The sequence below is a fragment of the Lonchura striata genome, chromosome 5, assembly GCF_046129695.1.
Source record: "Lonchura striata isolate bLonStr1 chromosome 5, bLonStr1.mat, whole genome shotgun sequence".
NCBI classification, from domain to species: domain Eukaryota; kingdom Metazoa; phylum Chordata; class Aves; order Passeriformes; family Estrildidae; genus Lonchura; species Lonchura striata.
Window position 1 is genome coordinate 40,685,523 of NC_134607.1, and position 27,084 is coordinate 40,712,606.

Here is a 27,084-nt window from a genome sequence, read left to right on the forward strand (position 1 = left end):
TCCTGGAGCAGGTGGAGTTGACAGTTCCGCGAATACCTGCATTCTGCTCTCCATCTTGCACTGTTTTCTATGCACTGAAAAGTAACTTCAGATGTTGCAGTTAAGAATTAAAGCAAAAGTCTACAGTAGCATATCATCTGCAAGATTAATCTTGGCGGCCTAAATTCGGTAGCAAGATAAAATCAGGTTTACTCATCCAACTCATCAAGTTCTACATGACTGGAAAACTTCATCAGCCTCCTTCAACATACAGAAATCTGTAAAAAGTAGCAGTTTGGACAAAACCCACCAATGACAGCTTATTATCATTAAGAGCACAACATGTGGGGTTACAGGTGACTCTTGGCTTACAGTTTCAAATCCTTCTGCCATGATCTTGCTTTTACTTTTGAAGGTCCCTATTCCAATCACCTATTTTCATACATCCTTCAAAAAGCAGCCTTTGAGAATGTACCGGATTGTTTATTAGTATAGCCTAGTCAAGCAAAACACCTTTGCTCTACACTGAATAACTTGTAACAGTCCATAGGAAGGTACACTGTAGCTACAAAATCTGTACCTATAAAATTATCAGGTAACTACTCCATCCCCTACCATTTACTAGTTACAGCAGTATCCCCGATACCTTATCCAAAGTGCTTTACAATAGGGGGAATAAATAGCCCGTTATCAGTAACAAGACACACCCAACAGTAACAATTGTTCCTGTAGGCAGCCTGTAAGCAGTGTTATATAAAGGCTCTTCCATTCCCCAGTCGAACTGCCTGCTCTGGTGCCCATGAAGCTACCTTAGGGCTCAGTTTGTTTATTTATTTCTTTTTTTAAACTGGATTATATCTGAACTGGGACATAATGTAGCTGCAAATGTTTTAAAATTAGTTTTCTAATATTGACTGTGTAAAACACAACATTTACACCTTTTCCTACTTATCCATGTTGGGAGTTTTAAGTCTTTTTGAATGCTGCAGTTCTACAATATAATTTCTCTGAAAAAAGCACTACTACCAAACCAAAACTTCCAGAAAAGCATCAGCACAGCACAAGGGCTGAATCAGGATGAACGCAAACTGGCAGGATATTGGCATGTACAGGATGGAAGAGACAGCATATAAGCTTACACAACCACTTGGATACTACAGTTAAGAGTATACTTGACAAGTGCTGTTATTTCCCCCTGGTCATGTGAGCAATACAAGTAATTTATCATGCCTCATGTTCAATCTTATCTAAGAATTTCAGTTAATTTCATGCTTTTACCTTCTTCTACTGTTGAGGTATTTTGCTTAGCCTCCTGAGTCATCTCATTCCAGTCAGGAATAACTGACCCACAAGGATTAAGTTTCACCAGATTGTTTTAAAAGTACTCTGGAAAGAAGACAGAAAGTGTATTTCTTTAAACTTTTAGCTTAATTCTGCAGTATTCATCTTCCTTCTATTCTGCAATTACAGTTGAGGTTCACAGGAATAGCTTCAGAGGTTCTCAGCTACCAGTGCTAAAACTTCACTTTTAGATAAACTCAAGTAAAAATTCTGGAATTTTCTTGCCATCATACTTTAGGTTCACTTTGCACAGTAGAAGTTCTGACGTGATGGATCTTTACAGAATAGTGATTTAGGCATCTTAAAAAAAAATTCTCAAAAATATATAATCTTCAACATCCAATTTATTTTCTAAAATAAAAAAATCCATGCATAATTCTAATATACAGCATTTGATTCTTACCAAAGACATGTTTATAAATATTTTCTCCCTTTTAATAAAGATCTCTATCTACAGTCCAGATCCCTAATGCCAATCCACCCAACTGTGTTCCAGGCAAACAGATTCCACTGAAGAAAATGTAGATCCATATTGTTTCAGGTACTGGAAAACAAGTGTACTTCAGAACTAAATAATGATCTCTTCAGGCACTTGCCATTTGGCTAACCCAAGCTTAAGAGTTTCATTATTCATAAAAGGCAACAAAACTGCAGTCTTTACAGCCTTCTTAGCTAATTTCCACATGAATAAAGGTGCAAATCTAGACATTTACATCAGCAATCTTGCTAAGAGAAAATACCATATTTCTTCTCCAATTCTTCAACAGAAGCATCTTTTAATCCCATGTGGTTCACATGATTGAATAATACCTGTGTAACTGAAAAAAAAAAAAATCCCAACATGAATTCTTATTTTTGTAATTCACACTCTTACAGTAAGTTAGTCTAATTCTTTCCTTGGTGACAGTGAGGGGCATATGGATTATACAGTTGAAATACTAATACATTTTTGAACTACTGGGAGGATGAACACATGTAGCAAATCAAAACCCTCACTTTGTTTTGATGCCCAGGAGCAGTCTAACAACACTTCCTTAAACAGGTTTATAATCCAGGCAACAGAGAGCTTTTAGTTTCTTTAGAATCTTAACACTATGCCACTACATGCAGAAAACAAACTATGCCAATGGCAGATAAAGCTTACATCAGGTAAAGGCATGAATGCCATTTGTAAGAGGCATTGCACTTCAGGAAGTCAAGTTACTTTATTTTAAGGATAAACATTTCAAAGTGTTTTAAGTATAATGGCAATTAGTGAAACTCAGCTGTAGATAGTGAATTTAAATTTACATGATCACAGAGAAATTATTTTCTTTTAAGAGTCTCACTATTACATTGTCTGGTGTGCTAAATAAAGAAAAAGTCTGAGACAAAACCCACTTTTATAAACCATGAATTCAAGTCAATGTCAACACAAATTGCAAGCTAACATGACTGATGCCTCCAGAACAGGACAGACAACTAGGCTGAGTGCTTAAGAGATTCTGTTTTCATTCTTTTGCCAACAGAAAAGTCAGGATTTGTGAAGAAATAGCTGTAAATTGTGGAAACTATAATCTGGATACCCTGGATGTCAGATGTAGGACATCGCACAAATTCATACATTTGTAACATTACCAACTACAAACTGACAAGCTGGCAAAGCTTATTTTATCACAATAAAATGCAGTAGTATCACTGATTAAAATAAGAGGATTTAGCTGTAGTTTTCTAGTCTGAACAATGAATAAGGAATCAAAAGATTAAGAAAAATTACATGACATTCATATTAATTTCTAAAACAATAAAAAGCTAGACAACTATAATGATTATTACATAAACAGGAATAATGCAAAGTTTTACATATTTTTTGCCAGATTCTGCAACATCACAAAGTAAGCTTACAAAGACACTACCAAATTACTTACTTTTTTTCTCTGAACCTGACATAAACATTACTGCCATATCAAATCTTTTTAATTCAGAGAGCCTCTGAAGGATTTCAAGGATGAGTGATGGCTCCTCTTTCCTGAAAAAGATTATTACAAATATAAAAATATCCACTGTTGACTTGGAATATTAAGCAGCTGCAAACAATATTGAAGTATTCAGGAACAAAAATTAAAGGACCAATAAAATTCCCCTCACTTTCATACTCCCTATCTTTGTCTTTCCATTTGTCCATTCACAAAGCAAAAGGTCAATATCCAGAAATCTTTACGTAGGTATTATTGTTCTACTGAGCAAGAGTGAAAAACTACAAAACCCTAGAGTGATGCAAATTGGCTGCTGGTCATGTATAGAATACCTACTGTGTGATTTAAAGCTTACACCTGGCCATAACATCACTATTTTTATATGTATCAGGTAGTCTGAAAGTAAGCAGCACCTGTGGCCATAAGGCTCATTGAAAGGGTGAGCCAATTACAGCTGCCTTGAATTTCATCCATACAGAAAATTCCTAGATTGTGTTCTTTTTACATTTTTCTGGTCAACAGTAAACAGGCACTGCCTTTGTTACAAATACTAGCAAATTGTTATTTTTCTTTCATAATTTCACATTTCTTTTGGAGGGAGACAGGACTTTTAACTTACAGCAAACAATTTCAGCTTCCTAGCCTTTTTATGTTATGTCACCAAATGCAGGACTCTAAGACAGTATTTTTCACCCATTTGATGGGTATTTTACCTTTTAAGGAAACCAAGGGAAAGGCAAACATTGATTTATGCTTGCTTATCTCCATAAAACACCGAACAACACTGAGTGTGTGCTTCTCAGACAGTGTAATTCAGAAAAGCAGTACAGTGCCTCTGATAAACAAAATTAACTTCAGGACTCAAATAGTAGCATGAATAGAAATTTCAAAAATAACTTGTCAGGTCCTGTTTTATCAGAACCTCAGTCTCCAATACACATTTGCTACAGGCAACTGCAAAATGCTAGCAGATAATTAAGTCTGAATGCATCACAGAAAGTGTGGCATAAAACCAAATCCTTATGAATTTCTCAGCTTTAGAAAGTTAAAATAGAAGACAATGTGCAATTCTATGTTCTCTCAGAATACACACACAATAGTATGGAACAAAAGTTATTTCATACAAATTAATTCAAGTTTCTGGTGCTCTGTAGCAAAGCACAATTCAACAACAGTTAGTAGAAGTACTTTTTCACTTTTTTCTACCTGTTTTTTTCATTATGAGTTTCACTTCTTAAGAAGCAACTATTGACTAATTCCAATTATTTCCTTATGCTCATGTAATGCTGTGTGCTGGAAACAATTCTGTAAGTCTGAGACTGGGACTAGAGAGAACAGAAAAAAACCCCAAACACAAAACAAAAAAACAACCCCCCCCCCACCACAAAAACCTAAACCTTCCAAAACACCAATAAGCAATTTAAAACAAAGGAGGAGTTAAACTTACTCAATGTAGAAGTCATGTAAGATTTTCAGGATCTGGTTAAACAAGTCTGGATCTAAGGACTTCTGAAACAGCTTTGCATAAAGTGAGGGCTCTATTTGCTATAGAAAAATTTTAAAAGTTAATTTTACACAAAAAGAAAAAACCCACAACTGAGTCATGAGAATTCCATGTGCATTTTTGGAAGGTCATGAACAATGCTGAAGTGCATGAAAGCAAAAAAATCAAATCACACTATTTAACATCCAACAACCATTTTCACTTGTTTGCTTGGGTTTTTTTACTAATGGTAATTTCTAACTTCTCTTAAAAATTTTTAAGTGACTTTTTTTTCAAAATATATGTGAGTAAAAACACATATTAAGTAGATTGCTGTGTTTCAAGTATTTGCTCAGTTTAAAAATGTCACTATGTCTAATTACCCTAGAAGCACTCATTTGAAAAATTAGAATTTAATAGAGTTACAAATGTAAAGTCTTTAAAGAAGGGTCTATATTTGAAAAAAAAAGCAGAGACTGTACTTAAAGCAAATAAAAAGGTGAAAAAGTATGTGAAGACAATTAAGTAAAGGCATTCTTGTACACGTAAGACACTCCAAACATACATGTGTATTCCTTCTACCTAAGGGTACTGTTTCCTTAACTGATGTTGAAGAAACTGTCCAAACACTGTTGATACTCTATGTTTCCTACCTTCAGATATAAGTACATGTTTTCAGGGCAGTCTTTCAACTTTCTGAAGTCAGATTCAAGCTGGAAAGAATTTGTAGGAATGGGAGGAACTGAAGAAGCAGACATAAATGACCTTCTGATTTCTTTTTCTCTCTGTTTGCTTGCAGGAAAAGATGGATGCAATGTTGATGAAATTCCTTTGACATTTACAGGTAGCCTACAAAGGTATATGGAACACATAATCAAATCAACTTTTAAGGAAATTCTACAGTGAGACCTAATTGGAGATCTCTCTAGTCATTAAAAGCTAAAATACTGAAAACTTTTTAGAAAAGAATGTTTTTTAGTTTAAGCAGATATTTCTAAATTCCATCAAATTATACAGGCTTTATATTTGATTCATCTTTTCTTAAAAAAAAACCACATCTGCAAATACTCAGCCTCTCTCTACTTTGCTTCTGGAAATAACTGCATTTTATAGCAGGTTTCTCTCATATATACGTGACAAAAACAAAAACAAAATCTTATTTTCTGCAATTTCATAATGCAAAGCAGAACAATGTCAAATGGATAAACTAGTTTCAACACTGATAGCAGCAGATCTATTTTTTGTCCTATAATTTGCCATTTAAGTCCATTGACTTTTTAGAATTTAAGAAACAGCCAAGAATATACTTTTTTCATCAACACTTCACAGTAAATCCATCTAACTGAGCTAGAAAAGGTGTGTGAGGCCAATGTTTCTCACAGTTCTTTGATAAAAATTCTTTATATCAACAGAAAAAAGCAGTGCCGATGCAGCAGACGAGTTCTAAGACTGAGCAAGGATAAAGCTTCTGTACTTCAGCCTAGTTTCAGCAAGACAGACTTCAGTTTTTCCTAAGACACGTCTTAGAAACTGAGCACATCTGAAGCTACCACCTGCCTCAGCAGAGGAAAGGGTGGTGACATTATCTGCTCCTCTTCTCTCACAACTGGGGTACAAAGAATGCTTGAACTCTGTTCAAAATATCTTCTAAAAAAACCAAATAAGAGTTATAAAAACAGCTAGGGAAGACGGAGTGCCCAAGCAAGAAAGAGTACAGCATGCAGGAAAATATTAATTCCTTTATATTTGCAATGTAATTCTGAGTTTTTCACCTTCTTCCCTCTCTCAGGGTTCCTGAGGTCAGGGTGACCCCAAGAGAGAGATCCTAAAAGAGTCTTTTCTTCCCTAGCCCGAACACAGTTAAATGAGGAGTCTTGGAATGTTTCCAGTTGTACTTTCAAGGTTGTTTATTTTGTCTTATCTATAATATTTTCTCTCTGACCTGCCAAGCTCTGGCTAGCAAGGAGGCCATAACATTCTGCATGCTCTCTTGGGCAGTGTTTACCTTTTATATCAAAAGTTACATGTACTATGTTTACAACTTATTACCAATACCTAACATTTATGTTGGACAGTGTTACCCTAGCTTAAACCAACAGAAAAGTGTCACTATCACAACAAGACGAGGAGGACAAGAAGAAGGAGAAAAAGGCTAGGACACGCCCAGATTCATCCGTCTTGTACCCCTGAGTTACATTCTAAAAAAACTCCAAAATACTATTTTTCCACCCTGTGTTAGTTCACATGTCACACGACTAAAACCCTTGTATGACTTGTAATTCCTCACCCAGAGCTGACAGCCCTCCACAGGCTACAATTGAAGCCACAGATATTTTTGACCTCCTGCCAGGGTCTTGGAGACCCCCGCCAGGGGCTTGAGTCATCCAGGGCAGCCAGAGGGATGTCCTGGACTCTGACACTACCTGACACTAAATAGGCCATATTTGTCTCAACCACTGAGTGGTCAAAAAGGCAGATGTGCAAGAACTGCAGTTTCTTTCAAAATTTCTTTTTAAATTCAGATTCTCCAAAGCATCTTCAATACCTCACCACATGCAGACATCTGGAGATTATATTTCAACTACATTTACCTTTTAAAAAGAGGATCAGAATTATTATACTTACTGTAATAGTGACGTATCACTGATTTCTTCTATTTTCAAGTGCTTTGCTTTTGGAGTATCAACTGTAGTCAACCGATCATCCTGATCTAGAGCTTCTGTTGCGTTTACACTCACTGAATTCCTCCAGTTACTGACTAAAGTAGTACTGGGCAAGTCACCATCTGATGTATCATCATCAACTTCTTCAATATCTATTCTTTTCAATGGCTTCTAAACAGAGCAAAGACCTCATGTCACATGTGGACTCAACCTAAGTGTTTAAATAGACTCCAGACACAGCTGTGTGTAACTTAAAATAATCGTATGGTAACAAGTTACCTCTGCAGTGGTGCACAGAGAAGACACTTTGCATAAAGGTAAATGGCAAAACCAGGAAACCATAAAAATTTACATGAAACCTGATATGATAATTTTATTGCTTTACCCTCATAAACCAATATATCCTTACCCTAGAGAATCTCTGTATGCAGTCTGTTTTCCAAGTAATAATTAAAAATGTATGCTTTTTTCACACTAAGGTTGAATAGGCATGATCCATCATATACTTTGTCCCATAATGTGGTAAAGCTTTTTAATTTAGCAAAGCAAAAAAATATCCAACAGCACAGGCCTTGGCCCACAAGTTAAAATTTTGATGTAATAAATACCTGTAACTCAGCCCTGCTGACTGACCATATTACATACATGCCAAGGTAATTAATTCCACCACATGCTAAAATGCTTCATCTTATTTAATCTCTGCATGATCCCCATTATTTTTGACCACCACCTACTACCACCATCATAGGTCTTAGAAAAAAAGCTCTCATCGCTTCTTACTTTAGAACTTAATTTGCTGAACATGAACATAGTATGTATGGCTCTAGAAATACTGATGCAAATGCACATGCTTAAACAGACTCAACAATTTAGACTTCTAGGAAATGGCAGTACTAAAAGCACAGATGTTTCATCTATACTTATTCTACCTCAACAAAATAACAAGATGAATACAACCAACCTAGCATCTTCACTTATATTTATTAAGTGTTCACTTTCGGTGCTAAATTAACTGTCCATAGTATTTCAGCTGCTTTACAATAAATTCATTTAGGTTTAAAGAAATAATGTTTCTAGTTATAGAGAGAACATAATACTCCTCTCTCCCAAAGGATCAAAATAATTAGATATTTTCTATTAGAATTATCCATCTGAATTACATTACTTATGAGGGTAAACAAAGGTTTTCATATAGTGTGAGTGCATACACATATGAAGTATGAGCACTCTTTGTATTTACACATCTCATTTCTGAATATAAAAAGATTAAATGTACTCAAAGAGGAAGCCTAATACATAAAGAAACCTGGTATTACATTTTTTCATCTATAACTTATTCATCTGACTATGACCACTGATAATTCATAGTTGAAACACATTGCTTATTGAAAACCAATATCCAACTGTCCTGCAGCTTACATGGATGAAAATGCATGCTCAAAACTCTTTGGAAAGAAGCCCTATGTGAAAACAGCATAGGGCACAAGTAGGCAACTTGTCTTATAACCACTATGGCTGCTGTAAAAAGCAGTAGAAATGAAGGCAAGTTTACCCAGAGGTTCTCAATTCTCTCTCATTTACTCTCAACTGCAATGTTACCTATGGGCACAAGACAGGGTATTGGGGCTGCCTGCCTATTCCACATTATAAATGTATGCATACAACATGTTTGCTGAGGGTAATACTGCAGGCTGAATGCTTACCCCACCACTGCTGTGAACATTAGCATTTCCATGCGTGTCTATGTTCTTGAAAAATATCAAGAGCAAATGTATGTATTTTTGGCTTTCCACAGGCAAGGCTATCTATCAGGGGTAGGTCTAAAATATAGAAAGCACATTTTAACTCCAAACTCTACTTTTCCCACCATTATAGAAAGCAATTAATGTAACAACTTACTGTTGATTTAATCTGTAATGGGTTATCAATCATTTTCACAATATTTTTGATTTCTGCTTCTTTTATCAATACTGCAGGATATTCCTTGTGAGTCTGCTGCTCTTTCTCAGCTAATTCCTGAAAAAAATGCCAAGTTGTCCAAAAGATCAGGTGTTTTATAAATAAATATAAGGTATGTTAAAAATAATGTAATAAAGAATAAAAACCTTCTAATACTACAGCCTTACAAAAAACTCCTTAACAAACAAAACCCTACTATACCCAAATAAGCATACATACATTCCTTATTTTCGTGAGTTCATTTATTGCTTGTTTATTTCCAGGTTCCAGCTTCAGAACAGCTTCAAAATCTGAGTGAAAAACAACACAGAAACTGTAGATATTTCAAGTTACAATGTACATGTGGCAGATTTTTAACCTTCTATTTTCCTTTCATAGCTCTAAAAATAATTAAAGGCAGGTAAGTGACAGAATGGCCAAGGCTGGAAGAGACCACCAATGGGTCATCTGGTCCAACCTCCCTACTCAAGCAGGGTCATCCTGGAGTGTAATGCACAGGATAGCATCCAGACAGTTCTTGAATATCTCCACTGACGAGACTCTACAACCTCTCTGGGAAGTCTGTTTCAGTGCTTGATCACCTGAACAGTAAAGAAGTTCTTCCTCATATTCAGGTAGAACTCCCTGTGCATCAGTTTTCACCTGCTGCCTCTTGTCCTATTGCTTGGAAGCACCAAGCAGTGCCCAGCTCCCCCCTTTTGACACCTCCCCTTCAGATACTGATAGACATTGGTGAGGTCACCCCTCAGTCATCTCTCCTCAAGACTGAACAGGCACAGCTCCCTCAGCCTTTCCTCATAGGAGAGATGTTCCATTCCCCTGATCATCTCTCTCACCCCCTGTGGGACCCACTCCAGGAGCTCCATGTCTCTCTTGCATTGAGGAGACCAGAACTGGACACAGCACTCCAGATGTGCCTCAGCAGGGCTGAGTGGAGGGGCGGGATCACCTCCCTGGAGCTGCTGGCAGTGCTCTTCCCAATGCAGCCCAGGAGTCCATTGGCCTTCCTGGCCACAAGGGCACTACTAGCTCATGGACAGCTTGTTGTCCACCAGGTCCTTCTCCCAGCAGGTCAGCCTGAGACAGTGTTGGTACAGGGGTTGTTCTTCCCCAGGTGCAGGGCCCTGCATTTGCCTTTTGGATTTCTGAAGGTACCTCTCTGCCCATCTCTCTAATCTATCAAGGTCCTTCTGGAAGACTCACAGCACTCTGGGGTATTGGCTGCTCCTCCAAGCTTTGTATCATCACTTAACTTGCTGAGGAGGTATCTGCCCCTTCATCAAGTCACTGATGAACAAGTTAAACCACAAAGGGCTCAGTATTGAACTTTGAGGCACACCACTAGTGACAGGCCTCTAACTAGACCCTGTGTCACTGATTAAGACCCTCTGGGACCTGTTATTCAGCCAGTTCTCAAATGTATCTCACTGTCCTCTTATAAGTCATCCTAATGCCTATATCATGACCTACTTTTAAATGAGCTTTCCAAACTATTTCTTACCACTTATAAACAGCAACAGCTGTTCACACAAAACTGTCTTTCCATTATGCAGGCACCAACACAAGCGTTTTTATACATATTCAGTGAAATCCAAGAGAAACTTCTTAATTCTTAACTTTTGCACTGATAATCTCAGTAAGTCAGAACAAAAAAAGATCAGGATGTCCTTATACTGATCTATTACCTACCACATTTAGTCTAATTCAAAATCATACCTTGAATAGCTTCCTTTAACTTCCCAAGAGCAACTCTGGCAGCTCCTCTTCTGGCAAAGGCTTTAGAATAGGAAGCATCTAAGAGCAGAGCTTGTGTGCAGTCATCTTCTGCCTCTTTGTACCTCAGCAAAAGCACAGCACAAAATTAATAATCAGCTTCAAGAGGCAGTTTCAAATGAAACAATAGAGCTACCCAAACCAATTATAATATAAAGGTAAATCTTCATTACCTACATACATAAACATATCACTGAGCTAAAAGGTGAATTTAAAAACTCCCATAAAATATGGTTTCTCAGCACCTTGAAATTTAAGCTGTTTTTGGTATCTCATAACAAAGTGCTAACTCTTTTTAGGATTACTAAAATTCAAATCCTCTGTAAAGAAAAAAAAAACAACACATTAAAGCTTGTCAGAGCAGAGACCACTTCAAAAATTCAACAACAGCCTTAAAATCAAAATTAGTACCATGGCTTTGTACTTCTGAAAATGAGAAATAGCACTGCAAACAAAGAAAAGGTACCAGAGAGGAGAAGAAACTAAGCATGAGAATAAATTTCTCTACATGGAATTCTGTGACTTGTCCTTAACTATTTCAAAATGAGAACTCTGAATATCCTTGCATTAATGACATTTGTTTCATTTTAAGATTAAATTTCCTCATCCCATTTATATTGTTACATTAGATCACAATTCCACTATATGCTCAATAAAGTATTTTCATTCATTCCTCTTCTCCATGTTCAAACTAGCACTAAATTTATGCAAATTAATTTTTATTTGCTGTTCTCACCAACACTAGTAGTTTGTAAGAATACCAATGGGCTTTTGTTACATTTTATGTTTGGTCTTCTTTCAAATGTGAAGACCCATGATACAAGATTTATCATAGGGAATCAATTTTCTTGGTCATTCAATTAAAATATTGCTTCCTCTGAATTTCACAGAAGATTATTTGCATTCTGATGTCTTTTAAATTACAAGTGCTGTGTCAGAAATACTATCCATGCAACTCATCTTATCCTAATTTGAGATCAATCTACTGTCTCTAGAGATATTCAGCCATGTAACACTAAAACAGATTACCCTCTGCTCTTCATGCTACCAGTTTACAAGTTTTAAATTACCATACCATCACAGAGTCAAACAAAGTTCACACCTAAAAAATGTAACTTATCTAATTTGCTGGAAAGCATGAATTTCCATACAGTTTGAGTTATTTGGATAAAACTTAATTAAAAATAAACAAGCAACACACACATCCCTCTATCAGTGAAGTTAAAAAAACATTTTAAAATGTTAAAATTTCCAGAAAAAGCTTTTATTCATTCCCTCCAAAGTCAGAAGTCATAATCTGCTTCTTTTTACAGTGCAATGTTTAGAGCAGACTGGGTTTCATAGTCAAAGACAAAGTTTGAGCAGTTCCTTTCAGAAAGGTGAATTTCTAGATTTTGCACACATAAAAGAATGAAAATCCAACTTCAGAAATCATTATTTCACACTGGTGCTATTTTTTCTCACTTGCTTCCTACAAATTGCATTTTGAGATCATACATACCAATTTGTTCCTCTCCTTTACTGCCTGCAATGTAATTTACTCAATACTGAATTCTAACAAAAATGAGGAGTGACAATAACTTGAGTGAAAATCTGCTGGATCATTATCCCTCCTGATTTACAACAAATAATACAGCAATTCCACTTACTTCTCAATCTTTAGGTAGGCCATGGCTCTGTTAGCTGGCAGTAGTGCATTGGTGCCATCTGCTGTGATACCACGGGTGTAACATTCTATTGCAGCCTCATACTTTCCTTCTTTGAAATAACCGTTACCCTGGAATATTTAGGTCCGAAAAGAAAAACACCACTGAGAAAATCCAATGCAATTAACTTTTTCTTACCCTTTTTTGCAGAGAGGGTGACAACATTAAAAGATAAATTGCAAAGAACACCCACATCAGTTACAGCATATTTTTTCCTATCTAAGTTGGGAGGCAGAATACAAAAACTATCTTAATACATTCTAATACTTCAAGGATAAAAAAGCTTTGCTGCATGCATAGCTCAAATGCAGACTTTTAAGTCTACAACTTGTTATTTAACTTTATGCTTGATGTGCAGGATAACCTACCCTGTACCTCATTAATTTAAACACAAGCTGAACATTTACAATTTCTCTTTCAAGATGATTTTATACACTTCACAAATTCATTTATCCTGCTCCATAAGAATTATCCACAAGTATTACTAGGGTCCAAATGTTTTTGTTGTTCTACATACAAGAAAATTACATTATTTTTTTGCTTGTTTCTGGGGGACTAAAATTACCTTCTGCTTCTCAGTACTGCTTTGAAGCTCCACATCATCTCTGCTACTACTCTACTGACTGACAAAAAAACAGAAAGGCTACAGTTCAGACTTGACAAGGATCCATGTCACCAGGAACAATCCTGGAGTCAGTCAGCTCTGCTGTCAATGAACTATTGCATTAGACTGAAATTTCTCTTCTGAGACCTAGTCAAACTCTTGCTCCTTAATGCATACTTTCATTCTTATCTGACCAATTACTTTTTTACAGCCAGTATAGCAAACCTATAACAAGTCAGTAGTTACATAATAGCTAAGTAAGTGAGCAGAAAAATTATGGTTTACTTGGTAACTTTATTTATTTATTAAAAGAGTGGTGATAGGGAGAAATCAATAATCCAACTGTGAGTCAAGACTATGCATCCAGAAATACATTATTATTGTCATTGTTGCCTGCACCCCCAAAGTCCTTCTTATAACTCCTATTCATCATGTAATCAGAGGTTTGAAAACAAAAAGTAGTCCACAACTCCCCTTGGTCAAACAAGCATCAAGTTGCTTATAATAATGGAGAAATGGAATTTTTGTAAAGGGCAGTTAAAGTTCTACTTGTCTTACCAGGTATTTGAAATTTTGCATATACAATTCAGGGTGTAAAAGCTACCCTTTTATAATTATTCCTCCTAATAAATCCAAATAGAACTCACTGTCCCACTCACTTTCCTAAAGGCAAAATGGGAAACACTTAAGGTAACATCAGTGACATTCCATGTATGAAGTTCAAGGCAGTATCAGGCTTAATTTATACATCTGCATAACTAAAAGCAGCATAACTAACAGCACAACACGACTTTTTTCTTTGCTGGGTTTCTCCTGTTCCACCAGAACCTGTGACCTACCAGATCTTTTTCTGCAATTGCCTTCTGCTTGAGCTGCTGGTCTTCAATGCGCTTTTTCTCTTCATCTGTTAATCCTGTTCTGACTGCATCTTCAAACTCTTTCTGTTCTGAATTTTCTTTTAATGACAGAGCCTGTAAAAACATTTTTTCCCTTCAGTAAGTATTTCCCCACTTAAATATTTTCAGAACATAAATTACAATAATTTCTAAACTTTTAAGATAACAAAATCTGCCAAGCTTTTTAACAGAAGTGCCTGTGTTGTAAATTAAATATAAATCGAAGAGACAATTTAGAAACAACTTGAAATTGTTTCTTGAAAATGTATTTCTTTGAGGGACTGCAAGTCAGAACAATGCTTGGGAAATGAAAAGTAGGTAGCTTCTGAAGTACACCGTGAAATGACTTATGGAACCTTTCTATACAGTCCAATTCATGTATCATTTATTTCTTCCATGACTGGAGACTTTGCATCTTCATTCTGAAAATAAGTATTTCAAGCACTATCAAAAACACAGTTGAAGAGATGTAAGTAAATTCATACAGAAGTGACAGGTGAGCCTATATTTATAGAGGTCATCATAATAAACATTCTCCCTGTCATGAAAAGGATCTAACTTGCACTAGGAGTATTTTGTTCTGTTCTTAGAACAACTTTCTGGTTTGGTTGACCACAGCAATCAGTGGGACTACAAGCAGGACAGCAATGCAGTTTTATGGCCAAGAGAACACCTAAGTTCTCTCCTGTGCTGTGCTTCCTTATACCAAAATATTAAGTATAACTGAAAAAAGCATTAACACAGGAGGTAGAAAATTGGAGAAAATTAAAAATAAATCAGCCAACCAACCCACCAAAACCCAACCAATGAAAACTAACCAACAACAAAAAGTCCAAAAGATACCAGATAGTGCACACATGCAGTCTTAGTCTGGGATCCAATATTACATGGATCCAATATGATACTTGCACATGTGTGAGTATTTCCAAAAGAAACTCCATTAAAGATTTTGACCTTGGTGAACTCCAGATTCCAGAAAAAGCATGTGAGAATTTATTGAATCAGTTCTTGCTATAAAAATTGACACAAATATAAAATGAACAGGGTGTATTAATTTATGTTAGGGTCTATTAATCTTTTTACCTGATCAATTTTCTTCAGTTCATTTTTTGCTTCAAAGTTGTTTGCATCCAACTCCAAAACTTTTTCATAATCTATCAGAAGAACAGAAAAGTATGTTTCAGGTAGGAAGCACAGACCAGTAAGCAGAGCATTCTTTTGAGATAAACCTTTTTTGTAATTACCCAAGAAGCCTGAGATATATCAAGGAATACATCATTCTAGAACAGTTAAAGCTGAATTATTGAAGAACTACTAACATCTACCACTATAATTTGGACTTCTACTTGAATTTTACCTTGCCAGAAGAATATGCAACATAGTATTTAAATTCTTTGTTTAAAGGAAACAAAAATTAAATTCCTACATCAAAGAAGCAGATCACGTAAGTTTGTATGTATTTGAAGAAAAGAATTTAAGACACACCTTCTTTAGCACCTTGAAGATTTTTCAAAGCAAAGCGAGCGGCCCCTCTTCTCGCATAAGCCTTTATGTAATTTTTATCTAAAGCAAGTGCTAAATTGCAGTCAGATTCTGCAACAGAAAACCTATCAAAAAAGAAAAAAAAAAGTAGTCGGACACATCTAGGTTATGAACCCCAAAATTTCAGCAGTTCATCCTACCCTGAGCCTCACCAGGTTCTTGGTAACACAGGAATCTTGTATGCTTCAGAAGGGGCACAAAACAAGTACTTACATATTTCTTGATTCTGAATACATTAAAATAAGAAAGGAAAACAACAGTAAAGAATCTACAGCCACAGAAAGAATACCCGACTCCCCTCCCCTGTATCCTTTCTTCACCCAAAACAAATGAAAGCCTTAGAAACAGAGCTCACTGAATGTGAAACGCAATTTAGCTTTCTCTTCCTCTTTTTTCTTCAAGTCTTACACGGCTAACACAGAAGAGAGTGAACTGTTAGTGTACAAGCCAAGGAAGAACTGATGAGAGAGACTACCGGATTGCTTCTCCTGGCAATTCCTATTTTACTTTGAAACTGGAAGGCAGGTTGCAACAATGGCCTTACACAGACTGAATCACAGCATAATGTATAAATCAAGAATTAAAACTAGACCAAAAATCTGAACGCAATGTTTCAAGTACACAAAAATTACAGAGTTAACAATGCAAATCTTACTTTTTCATTCTATAAAAAGCTGATGCTCTGTTTGTGGGCAATATTGGATTGTATGGATCAGAATGCATCCCTCTAGTATAGCATTTTATAGCTTCATCAAAGTTTCCTTGTTTAAAGTATTTATTACCCTGTGAATAGAAAAAAGCATTTTCAGCAAGCTACTGTACATTGGCTGACACATTGCTAATTAAAAACCCTTAAAAAATCAAAATATTCTAGAAATGCTTCAATAATTTTGTTCATCATTTCTCATTAAATACTGCTTTGTGGGTCTCAGATTCAGTCAAAGAAAAACTGAGAGTTTCTAGCCAGGCAAAAGCCTGGGAAAGAAGGTAAATAATTCTTTATCTCTCTTGTTTTTCACATTGTTTATAGTTAAGTTCTATCACTGTGCGTCAAGCACTTTGCACCAATGCTGTGGGTTGTTTTCACTTCAGAACCAATGGATTTGGTCCTTGCGAAGCTCTGTATAAAAGAGAAGTGTATTTTGAATAAATCGGAGTTTTACTCTCAGTAGCCTTCTGAGTCAAGTCTATTCATTCCTGTCCTGCCTCGACAGTGACACTGCTTTACTATGAAATACTCTATTTTATTCTAAGTGTACCATATTAATTAATTTTCATGATATATTCTGTAACATAGGGCTATTAAATATTCATTTACAGTATCTCTAGGTAGTTTCCACATACATGTAACAAGGACATACATAGCTACTTACATTACTGAATGGGGCTTTTTCAAGTTTTTAGTAACTAGGTTAGGCATCTTAGCTTTCCAAGTCAACATTCTCATTTCTGCCTCCTCTGGGACACAACTTTTACCTCATGCACCCTCAATGACCTCACTGCAGCCAAGATAACAATAGCCAAAGATACCTCAGTTTCTCAGTGTAGACTGCAGATTACACGTGAAGGAATTCCCACAGCAGCAGGAATACAACACAAATATCACCCACAAAGACAATTTAAAACAAACAGACAACTCACCCCACAAAAACACAAACCAAAGCTAGAATTACTGAAGTCAATATTGCCTGGCAGATGGATTAGGTGATTGTTTACAATCAGAGAAGTTTATTAAAAACACAGAAGCTGCTACACAACTTAGCCTCTTTCTCATGGCAACAAAACCCGAGATAGCCTTTCTATATCCTATCTTATTAGGTAAAACTGAAGTAGTATAAACTTGCCATTATTAAAGCAATGAAGTTCACCCATCATTCCCAGATGTACTGGCCTCACAAAAGGAGTATTTTAAAATTTTTACAGATTTAGTTTGGGGCATTTAGATAAAAACAGTTTGCTTTGTATAGCAATTCTATACAGCCATTCAACTTCTCAAAGCAAATCATCACCAATACATTACATGCATACATTAATTAGAATCTGCCACGCTTGCTGCTACTGACAATGAGAAGGATTAGAACTGCAGTGAGAATTTTCTGTTTTGGACTAATGAGCAGGGAAACAGACAGGAAGACTTCCAAATAGGCAATTCTTTTACCAGATGCGTAATCTCAGTAGATGATCTTTTAAAAGAAAACTGCAAATACTCCTATACTTAATTTTCTTCTTTATCAATAATAAGCATCTATAATTCTATAACCTTTTCCTTCTCTGCAAGAGCCTTTTCAGCATCTACATGAATTCCATCTTCTTCAGAGTCTGATTCTGGAGATAGAGAATCATGAGTATTATCTTCTTTATCAATTTCTTCAAGTATTTTATCCTGGAATAAAAATAACCCAAACTGTTGTCTTCATTATAATTTAACACTGCAAAATAATACAAGTAAGATTTTATTAATGTGTCCTCCAATACTGACAGTTGTGCTTAGTCTTACATTCTACTATAATTATGACCTTTTAATAGGCCTATTATTAAAACAAGTTTTTTTTCCCCTTAAACTCAAATTCAATCTGCCAGATGAAAGCACAGTCAATAGAAAACCAAGTATTTATCAATATTCCAAATAAACACGTAACCTTTTTGGGAGAAAGCTACCTGATGTTCATATAATACCCATCACAGTAAGATACTGACTAGTAGACTGAATTTTCAGCACTGTAACAAAATTTTATTTAACACAGAATCAACTGGGGACAAAACTTTGGCAACAAAGCAAATCTTGAGACTCACCACATCAAGTTTTCCCCATGCTTCATAATCGTAAGACTTGATCTTGTTTTTCTTGTTTTCCTCTGAGGTTATCTTTGAAGGGACTTTATTTTTGCTTTTCTTCTTTTTCTTAAAACCCTTGTTTCGAATTGGTGGCAAATTCTAAATAGAATTAAGTAACTTTTTATAAAACAGATGTGTGAAAATAACTTGCACTGAAGAATCTACAGCACCTGTATCTAGACAGAATATCTATATACTGGCTAGTTTTATTTTAGAAATCCATCCAGCAAGCTGTTCTCATGAGCTCTACAAAACCATTAAGCGCTACAAGCATAAATCTTTCAACACTTAATAGTAATGACTCAGTTTTAGAAGACAACTCTCTTCAGAGTATCAGTGAAGAATCACTTTAATATACTAAATGTCAGGAATAAATTACTAATACTGATGCTGCAAACAGAAATATTCTCACACATCTACCCAGAACCGATAAAAAATTTACTGGGCTCATCACCTTCAGAGGCCACTGACCCACAGCTCTGTTAGTGGTGCAGTTCACAGAGAAGTCTCTTGCCTACTTCAGGTGAAGAACACATCATTAGTTTATGCCTTCTATTCAGATATTTAAGTAAAAAAATGTAATTTTGCTAACATAAAAAATAATTATTATAAACACTATCACAGTATGAATAGCTGAGTTGACATAGGTCTTGTGTTTTCTTACCTCTTCTGGGACCCCACTCTGTTTCCTGAGTTCAGAATCCACTTCTTTAATATCTTTTTCCCAGCTCTCCAATTCTCTCACAAAATCCTGCAGCTCTTCAGCATTTTGCTTCACTTGCAGCTGCAGTTCTATTGCTTTACTTGGTGCACTCATCGTAATCTGCCAAAATTGAAGGAAAAAAGCCTTCTAAAAAGAAGTTGGAAGTATGTAGTGAAGGAAGCTGGCTACTTCTAAATTAACAAGTCTGACTTACATGCCAGTCAGACTTCCCAATAGTACAGTAGGAACATTAAACACTAGGAGACTAAGAAACAACACAGTTTAAATGTCTTTGAAAAAATAAACGGAAGCCATATCATTCAGATAAAACAAGGTATATAATAACAAACAGCAATTCACATTTTCCTAACTAAATATAAGGTAAAGCACCCAACAAGTCAGTGGTAATCCTGAAATTGCAAGCCAGTCCCTAAAACACTGTTTAATAATTAATTCTTGACTGTCTTCATAAATTTTGTTGTCTCAATTCTGTTGTCTTAAGTGAAAGAAGTTCTATTATCACAAAAATATCAAGTCACAATTAAAAAGTAACCTTAAAAATATTTTGGTTACAATTCGGAAAAAAAGAAACCCCACATGTGTACAGTTCATAGCACAAAAATCTGAAAGGATGAAGCAAACATGTTTTGAAAAGAATCCTAATTAAATAACTCATGATAAGCTAAATACAAAGAGTTATAAATGGTTGCTAACTATAACCTCTTGATGGCAAGCTTCAGGATCTGTTACAAGCCTCATGGAAAAATAAATAAATAATTTGTAGAGATACTACACATAAAGCTTTTAAGGAAGAAAAAGGTCTAGGTTATCTGACATGCTTTATTTAATGTTATTTTTCACACCTGTGCAATAACCTAGTAGTAAAACAATCTAAAAATTTATAAGGCAAAGAAAGCTAATGATTTCTGTGGTACAATGTGCCATCCATAATTACAGAGAAGGGTCTCAAAGAGATGGAGGAACACACTGCACGATTACTACTGAACTAACGCATGCTCAGGAATAAGCAGCTGCATAGGTGTCCTGCTGCAGGAGTTTGTTTCTCCCTAGTTCATGCACAGGTGGTGACATAATTATCCTGAGCAATGTGTAAGGTCTATTTGAAACAAAAGAAACTTTCAGTGAAGCCAAAAATACATAGCTTTTATCACGTTTCCAGTTAAGGAGCTTATTATATTTTTTTCCACCTTCAACTATTGTCTCATTCCGGACCACCACTGAAATATTCAGTCTGTTAATTTCGTGCAGCTTGGGCATGGACATACCAAATACTTCATACAGCCTAGCATTTCTAGGTAGTTAGAACATGATACTTGAAAATATGCAAAAAAACCCCTTGTAACCTGCTGAACTTTTCTTTTTCCTATTTCTAAGTAAAACAGTATTTTCACGCGGGCGAAAATCTAACGTGAAATCTGGCTGTTTGCTCTCTGCAACTCTAAAGCATCCTGCTGATGCTATAGTCAAATTGCTCCGTTACCCACTAGCCGCACACAACTTAGCAATAACCTTAAGCCTCTGCAGCGCAGCTGTTACGCCCTTCAGGGCACTTTTATTCGACCCCCAACATTGAGCCCTTCCAACACCCTAAGGCTGCTGGTTCCAGCGACGCCTTTGGGCCGGCCGGCAGCACAGGCCCGCCCGGGAGCGGTGCCGGGGCCGCCCCGCGGGAGGCCCCGGGGCAGAGCGGCCCCTGCGCCTCCACACGCGCCTCCGCACCGCCCGCAGGCTGCAGGCGAGGCCTCGACTCCCTCAGGGTGCGCTCCCCACGCCTCGCCTCGCCACCCCGCGCAGCCAAGCCGCCCGTGGACCACAGGGGTGGGGATGGGGATGCGGCTGCGGGACGGCGCCGCCGGAGCGCCGCGCCGCGCCCCGCCCCGCTCCACGCTCGCCGCTCGCCGCGCCCCGCGCCCTCACCTGCGCCGCGCCGCGGCTCCTCGCGCGCCGCCGCCCGCGCTGCCCCGCGCGTTCCCAGGCTGCAGCGCGGCCCCAGGCGGCAGGACACCACAGCGCCTGCGCCTGCGCGCGCGGCCCGGCTCCCACGTGCCGGCAGCGCGGGCGGCGATTGGCGCGGCCGCGGCCGGGCCCGCGTGCCCCCCGCAGGCGCGGGACGGCGCGGGCGGACATGGGGGAAGGGGAGGCCGGTTCGCCGCCGGCGGCTGAGAGGAAAGGGGCGGAGGAGGAGGAGGAGGATTTCGGCTACCGGCTCTTCCCGGACCGGAATAAGAAGCCGCAGAGCTTCCTGGTCCGCAGCCTCTTCACCTTCCACAATAAGTGCCAGCTGATGCTGAGGCTGACCCTGGAAACGAGTAAGCGCTCCCCCGCCCTCCCGCGGCCCGGCCGCGGCGCAAGGAGGCGCCGAGGCGGAGCCCGGGCCGCCCGCGGCCGTGACCTTGTGACGCGGTCCCGGCTCGGGCCCTGCCCCCTGCCGCAGCGCCCCCGCGGCGCCCGGCTGCGCCCCAGCCCAGGGGCTGCTGATTGAGGAACACGCTGATTTCCGTTAAGACAAAATACAACTTGGAAAGTGGCTGAGAGAGGCGTTTTTCTTCTAAGAAGGTTCTCCTGTACTTCTTTTTTTCTTTCCTGAGAAATTGAGATGATTTGTCAATTTCTCTTCATTCGTGCCCGTTGCACTGTTTGATGTGGACTGTGAGTGTTGAGAGCAAGTGATGGTCACTCTAGGCCCCTCTATTTATATTACTAGTAATAAAATAATGTCAGGAATTACTTGATTCCTGGACAGGTTTTACTCTATATCCTGGGCTACATCAAAAAGGCCATAACTAACAGTTAGGGGAGGTCATTCTTCGCCTCTATTCTGCTCTCCTGGGACTGCAGCCAGGTCTAGTGCCCCCAGCATAAGAAGAAGATGGAGCTGTGGGAGTGAGTCCAGATCAGGGCTGTCCAGTTGATAAAGGGGCTGGAGCACCTCCCCTACAAAGACAGGCTGAGAAAGTTGGGGCTGTTCAGCCTGCGGAAGAGAAGGCTGCATGGAAACCTCGCAACAGCCTTCCAGTGTCTAAAGGGGTGTACGTGGAAGCCAGACAGAGACTCCTCATCAGGAATTGCAGTGATAGGACAAGAGTAATGAGTTCAAACGGCAACAGGGCAAATTTAGGCTAGATACACAAAAGAAATTTTTTGCTGTGAGGGTGGTGAGGCACTGGGACAGTTGCCCAGAGAAGCTGTGGTTGCACCATGCCTGGGAGTGTTCCAAGACCCAGTTAGATGGGACTCTGAGGCACCTGGTTGAGTGGAACATGTCCTTGTCTAAGGTAGGGGAACTGGGACTAGTTTATCTCTAAAGTCCCTTCCAACTCAGACTATTCTATGATTCTATATCACATAGCCTGATTTGTAACAGATGCCAATTGCATTGCAATAGGTTAAAATACAGCAAAGTATAAATTTGTGTGTATAGACATTTTCTTATTTGATTTTTTCCTTGACTGTTTTTATATTTTGTTTATAGATGATTTTCAATACTTTTGTCTAGCGAAATTGATTGCAGCAATGTTTTTCTAGATCCATATGCTCGACTTCTCCTTGAGGCTCTGAAGCAATCTGGTTGGTATGTAAACTAATTAGTCTTGTTTTGTATAGTAACTTTTGTCACTGTCACCGTGATAAGTAGCCACTCAAGTTTTTCAAATTCTTTTCTGTGACTTTGTTTGTTTTGGCCTTTCAGCACTGTCTTCAATGACCGGCACTTTTCTTGTGAAAACTGTGATGGCTGTGTCAGTGGAGGTTTTGATGCTGCCACATCTCAGGTAGGTGCTGGACCCTTTCAGAGGACTGCAATTTTTTTAGTGTTTTGTTGCTAGGATTAAATCTACCCATAGTGATACATGAGTTACTCATGAAGACAAGATAAATGAAAGATGTTCCATGGCATCGGAACTAGTAGGCTTCAGTATGATAAGGCTGTTAATGTTGAAAATCACCAATCCAAACACCCTAAATGCTGTCAGTGGTGTGTCTCTGAGAAGTAAGGGAGGTGTTGAAACTTAGTGAAAAGGTACCTATATCTCTTCTTCTGCAGATTGTTCTGTGTCAGAACAACATTCGCCAACAATCCCACATGAACCGGGTGGTCACACATGAATTGATTCATGCATTTGATCACTGCCGTGCACATGTTGACTGGTTTAAAAATGTCAAACACTTAGCATGTTCAGAGGTAAGCTAAAATGCTTCTAATGTTGTCGTTTTATTAATTATTGCTGGTTATTAGGGCTGCTTTGTGTTACATGGTCTGTTACACACAATTAATTTGTTTTAATCCTGTTAATAGTTTTTGTTCTTTCTGTCAGGTCACCTAAATAGTTTTGTTTAGAAAATAAATACTTAGTTGTCATAAATATTAGTTAATGTCATACTAAGTAGAGTGTAATCACTGTGAGTGTTACAAATGGTTATTGACAAATAAGAGAGTTGTTACAAGTGAAAACACATTTTCACATTAATCAAATGCTTATAAAATTCTTTTTATCCCATGGAAGTCATGGTATGTTGGATAGTTATCACATTAACCTTGGTTTTGCTTAGGTTTTTTTGATTAACAAAAAACCTGTCTTTTCCTGTAGCATTCATTTTTTGAGTCATTGTGATATTGCTGCTAGTAAACTACTTATGAATCCATCACCTTTGCATAAGGTTCTGAGCAACTCGGTCTGTTGGAAGGTGTCCCTGCCCATGGCAGGGAGATAAGAACTTAATGATTTTTAAGGCCCATTACAAGCCAAACCATTCTATGATTCTGTGGTTTCAGAAGACATTTGAGTATTAAAGGCCTTAACACTTGACACTTTAGGAGGTGAAATTAAATGGAGCATAGACTGGGAAGGATTTCTCCTGTGTATGTGACGCGGGTGTTGTGTGTATGAATCTACATACTTTTATTGATTTCTGATGTAATCCATATCATGTTGTCACAGAAAAGTCTATCCCAGGCTCAGCTTCACTCTTTCATTTCTGATCCTTCTATCTCCTTCCCTGCCAAGTGGCACAGGGAGCCCGGGAATGTGAGCTGTGGTCAGTCCATAACACTTTGTCTCTGCTGCTCCTTCATCCTTGCACTCTTTCCCTGGTCCAGCTTGAGGCCCTTCCCTTTCATGAGCTGCTTCAACATGAGTCTTTCCCTTGGGCTGCTGTTCTTCAAGACTTACTCCAGCTTGAGTTCTTTCCACATCATACAGTCTTTCAAGAATGGACTGCTCCAGCATTGGTCCCCCAAAGCCCACAGTTCCTGACAGAAAATGTACTCCTGCATGGGCTCTCTATGGGCTGCTGCTTTTTTCAGGGCATATTTGTCTCTCGCTGTCTTCCTTGGAAGTGTGGATATCTGCTCTACAGTGTTCCTTCACAGACTGCAGGGAAACAACCTCTGTCTCCATGATCTTCTCCTCTGATGCCTGCAGCACCTCATCCCTTTCCTTCCTCAGTGTCTATGGGGCTGTTTCCTTCACGTTTTCATCATTTCTCTGTCTCACAGCTGCCCTGTAGGTTTTTTATCCTTTCTTGAATGTGTCATCACAGAGATACAATCAGCACCACTAATGGTGGGTCTATTTTAAAACCAGTTAAAACAGTCTCTGACATAGTCTCAGACACTTCTCCAGTCTCACAGAAGCCACCCTGGGAGGCCCCTCATTTTGCCATGTAAACTCAATACAATAATTCTTAACTATCATATACTTTATTTTTTTGTTCAAGCATTTCCACAGTGCAGAATAAAGCCTGTAAACCTCAAACATAAGTTTTATATAAATCAAGATTGTGCATGTTCTTGCTCTTGTCAGGATTATTTGTTCACTTCAGGTCTTTTCATTACTTAATTATATGGTATTTACATTTTTTGTTGATGGCTTTTTTAATTGTTAATTTTTCATGCATTTATTTTCACTCTGGTACTTAATTATAGGAAATCATTATTTATTTAAATTTCCTAACAGACTCTGTAGGGTATAGAAGATTTAGCAGACAGAAGAAATTCTAGTGTACCGGACAAGACAGGCTAAACCATACATGCTCATTTACATGCAGCTTTTTGCAAAACAGATGGGTTACTGCTCTTCAGGTATTGCATCTGTAATCTTTGAAAGGTATCTGCCTTTCTTCCTGACTGCTGTAACAGATTCTGATATAGATTGGGGAGAATATTACTTTCCATGTTCTTCTACAGGTTCATCTATATACGTACACACATACATTTAATCTCTACTGCTCATTTATTTAAACTTTAGGGGTGTGTGAGAGGTGGTTCTGGAGAAACTTGAAGGTTGTTGTAGTTCACTGAGGCTGAGATGGATGTAAAGGGTTTGGTAGTAACAGGTACTTGAGAAGTTGAAGTGGCCTTGGGAATATCCTCTATCAGCAGTTACCAGAAATATAATGAAGAAAAGCATTTGTTAAAATTTATTTGACTTTGTATTTTCATGTGTTTCTCTGATCTTGTGATTTTTTTTAAATTTTCTGGATAGATTCGAGCTGCTAATCTCAGTGGAGACTGTACTTTGATGAATGAAATAGCCAGGTTTAAATTTGGATTGAAAGGGCACCATCAGGTAAAAACTTTGGCTATTAAAATCTAATAATTTGTTATGTTACCTTGCAGTTAGCTTGTAGGTGGTGTTTACATATTTTTTGGTCTTTCAGTAAACAAACTGTAAGAAAAGGTTGCCATAAAGAGAAGTATCAAAATGAAGGCCAGTAGAGAAGTCATTCATTTGTTTTACAGCATTTCAGTTTGTAAAGAACTTATTTTTATCTATTTCTTTCTGACGTTTTTTTTTGTGTCCAGGTCAAATTTTACAAATATGTAGTGCCTACAAAAATGCCAAATTGTATTTCAATTCCTGTTCTAAGAATGTCTTTTAATTATTTCATAGTTTATGTGTACATGGAAAACTAAAGCACATAGTTTACACAGGATGGAATTAAAATGTTCTTTAATGCTTACTACAGGTACTGATTGACTATTCTTTCATACAAAATTGTCGCCTATATAATAGGCGTTAATACTTGACAAAATCTGAAAACAAATTATGCTAATAATTACAGATTTATTTTTTTTTCCCCACTTTAGACTTGTGTACGAGACAGAGCAATTCGTTCCATTCTGGCTGTTAGAAAAGTTAGCAAAGAAACAGCAGAGAAAGCTGTGGATGAAGTTTTTGATGCCTGCTTCAATGATCTTGAGCCTTTTGGAAGAATCCCACACAGCAAGGCAGATGCAAAACGTGCTTACAGAGACTTTCAGAACAGAGATCGCTATACTGCTAATTTGTAAAGGAGGGGGAAGAAAAGCCATGTGAGAAATTGTATTAATACCTGATTGTTCAGTAACATGTGGAGTTATAGTCTATGCCCACAGTGCTTGTGGAAACAGCAAATCTGTTAAATATATAAATTTTTCATGAGCCAACTTCTGTGGAAGTAAATGGGGTAAATGAACACAACTAAAGACAGTGTTTCCTCACCTTTTATTCCAGAAAGATAATTTAGAATGCCAAATGACTCTTCAAATACAATTCAATGTGCTTTTAATTTTTTTCACTCTGTCTGACTAGGACTTGGTTTCTGAAAATTTTGTTGTCACTGAATAAAAATTTCCATAAAATCA

The 27,084-nt window shown here is 37.8% G+C and overlaps 2 protein-coding genes across 4 annotated transcripts; one reads left to right on the plus strand and one right to left on the minus strand.

The window, feature by feature from the left end:
* Positions 1 to 449: 449 nt before the first annotated feature.
* On the minus strand, positions 450 to 21,742 carry RPAP3 (RNA polymerase II associated protein 3). Of its 3 annotated transcripts, XM_021547385.3 has the most exons (18): positions 21,378 to 21,458; positions 19,401 to 19,559; positions 18,695 to 18,835; positions 18,162 to 18,284; positions 16,557 to 16,684; positions 15,845 to 15,966; positions 15,443 to 15,513; positions 14,303 to 14,434; positions 12,803 to 12,930; positions 11,097 to 11,218; positions 9,600 to 9,670; positions 9,321 to 9,437; positions 7,384 to 7,592; positions 5,412 to 5,607; positions 4,723 to 4,820; positions 3,228 to 3,328; positions 2,061 to 2,138; positions 450 to 1,365 (listed from the first exon to the last, which is right to left on the minus strand). In XM_021547385.3, the coding sequence occupies exons 2-18, from the start codon at positions 19,551 to 19,553 to the stop codon at positions 1,355 to 1,357; spliced, it is 2,001 nt and encodes a 666-aa protein (XP_021403060.1). In that variant the 5' UTR covers positions 19,554 to 19,559; positions 21,378 to 21,458; the 3' UTR covers positions 450 to 1,354. The 3 variants fall into 3 exon arrangements, with proteins under 3 accessions (XP_021403060.1, XP_021403058.1, XP_021403057.1); XM_021547383.2 differs by lacking the exons at positions 450 to 1,365; positions 21,378 to 21,458 and adding an exon at positions 21,664 to 21,742 and having other exon boundaries at positions 1,645 to 2,138; XM_021547382.3 differs by lacking the exon at positions 450 to 1,365 and having other exon boundaries at positions 1,645 to 2,138; positions 21,378 to 21,483.
* ATP23 (ATP23 metallopeptidase and ATP synthase assembly factor homolog) lies at positions 21,540 to 27,084 on the plus strand. Its single transcript, XM_021547387.3, has 6 exons — positions 21,540 to 21,769; positions 22,986 to 23,031; positions 23,149 to 23,230; positions 23,503 to 23,640; positions 25,943 to 26,026; positions 26,548 to 27,084. Exons 1-6 carry the CDS (start codon positions 21,586 to 21,588, stop codon positions 26,749 to 26,751), a joined length of 738 nt encoding a protein of 245 aa, XP_021403062.1. The 5' UTR covers positions 21,540 to 21,585; the 3' UTR covers positions 26,752 to 27,084.

Bases quoted from the DNA above. Each gene is read 5' to 3' on its own strand.
- RPAP3 (XM_021547383.2), bottom strand. From the start codon at position 19,553: ATGAGTGCACCAAGTAAAGCAATAGAACTGCAGCTGCAAGTGAAGCAA. The intron at 18,285-18,694 runs GTGAGTCTCAAG...TTTTTATTCCAG, and splicing joins CATGGGGAAAACTTGATGTG to GATAAAATACTTGAAGAAAT. The intron at 16,685-18,161 runs GTTATAGAATTA...TTCTATTCACAG, and splicing joins CTCTTGCAGAGAAGGAAAAG to GGTAATAAATACTTTAAACA.
- ATP23 (XM_021547387.3), top strand. From the start codon at position 21,586: ATGGGGGAAGGGGAGGCCGGTTCGCCGCCGGCGGCTGAGAGGAAAGGG. The intron at 21,770-22,985 runs GTAAGCGCTCCC...ATGTTTTTCTAG, and splicing joins GAGGCTGACCCTGGAAACGA to ATCCATATGCTCGACTTCTC. The intron at 23,032-23,148 runs GTATGTAAACTA...TTGGCCTTTCAG, and splicing joins GCTCTGAAGCAATCTGGTTG to CACTGTCTTCAATGACCGGC.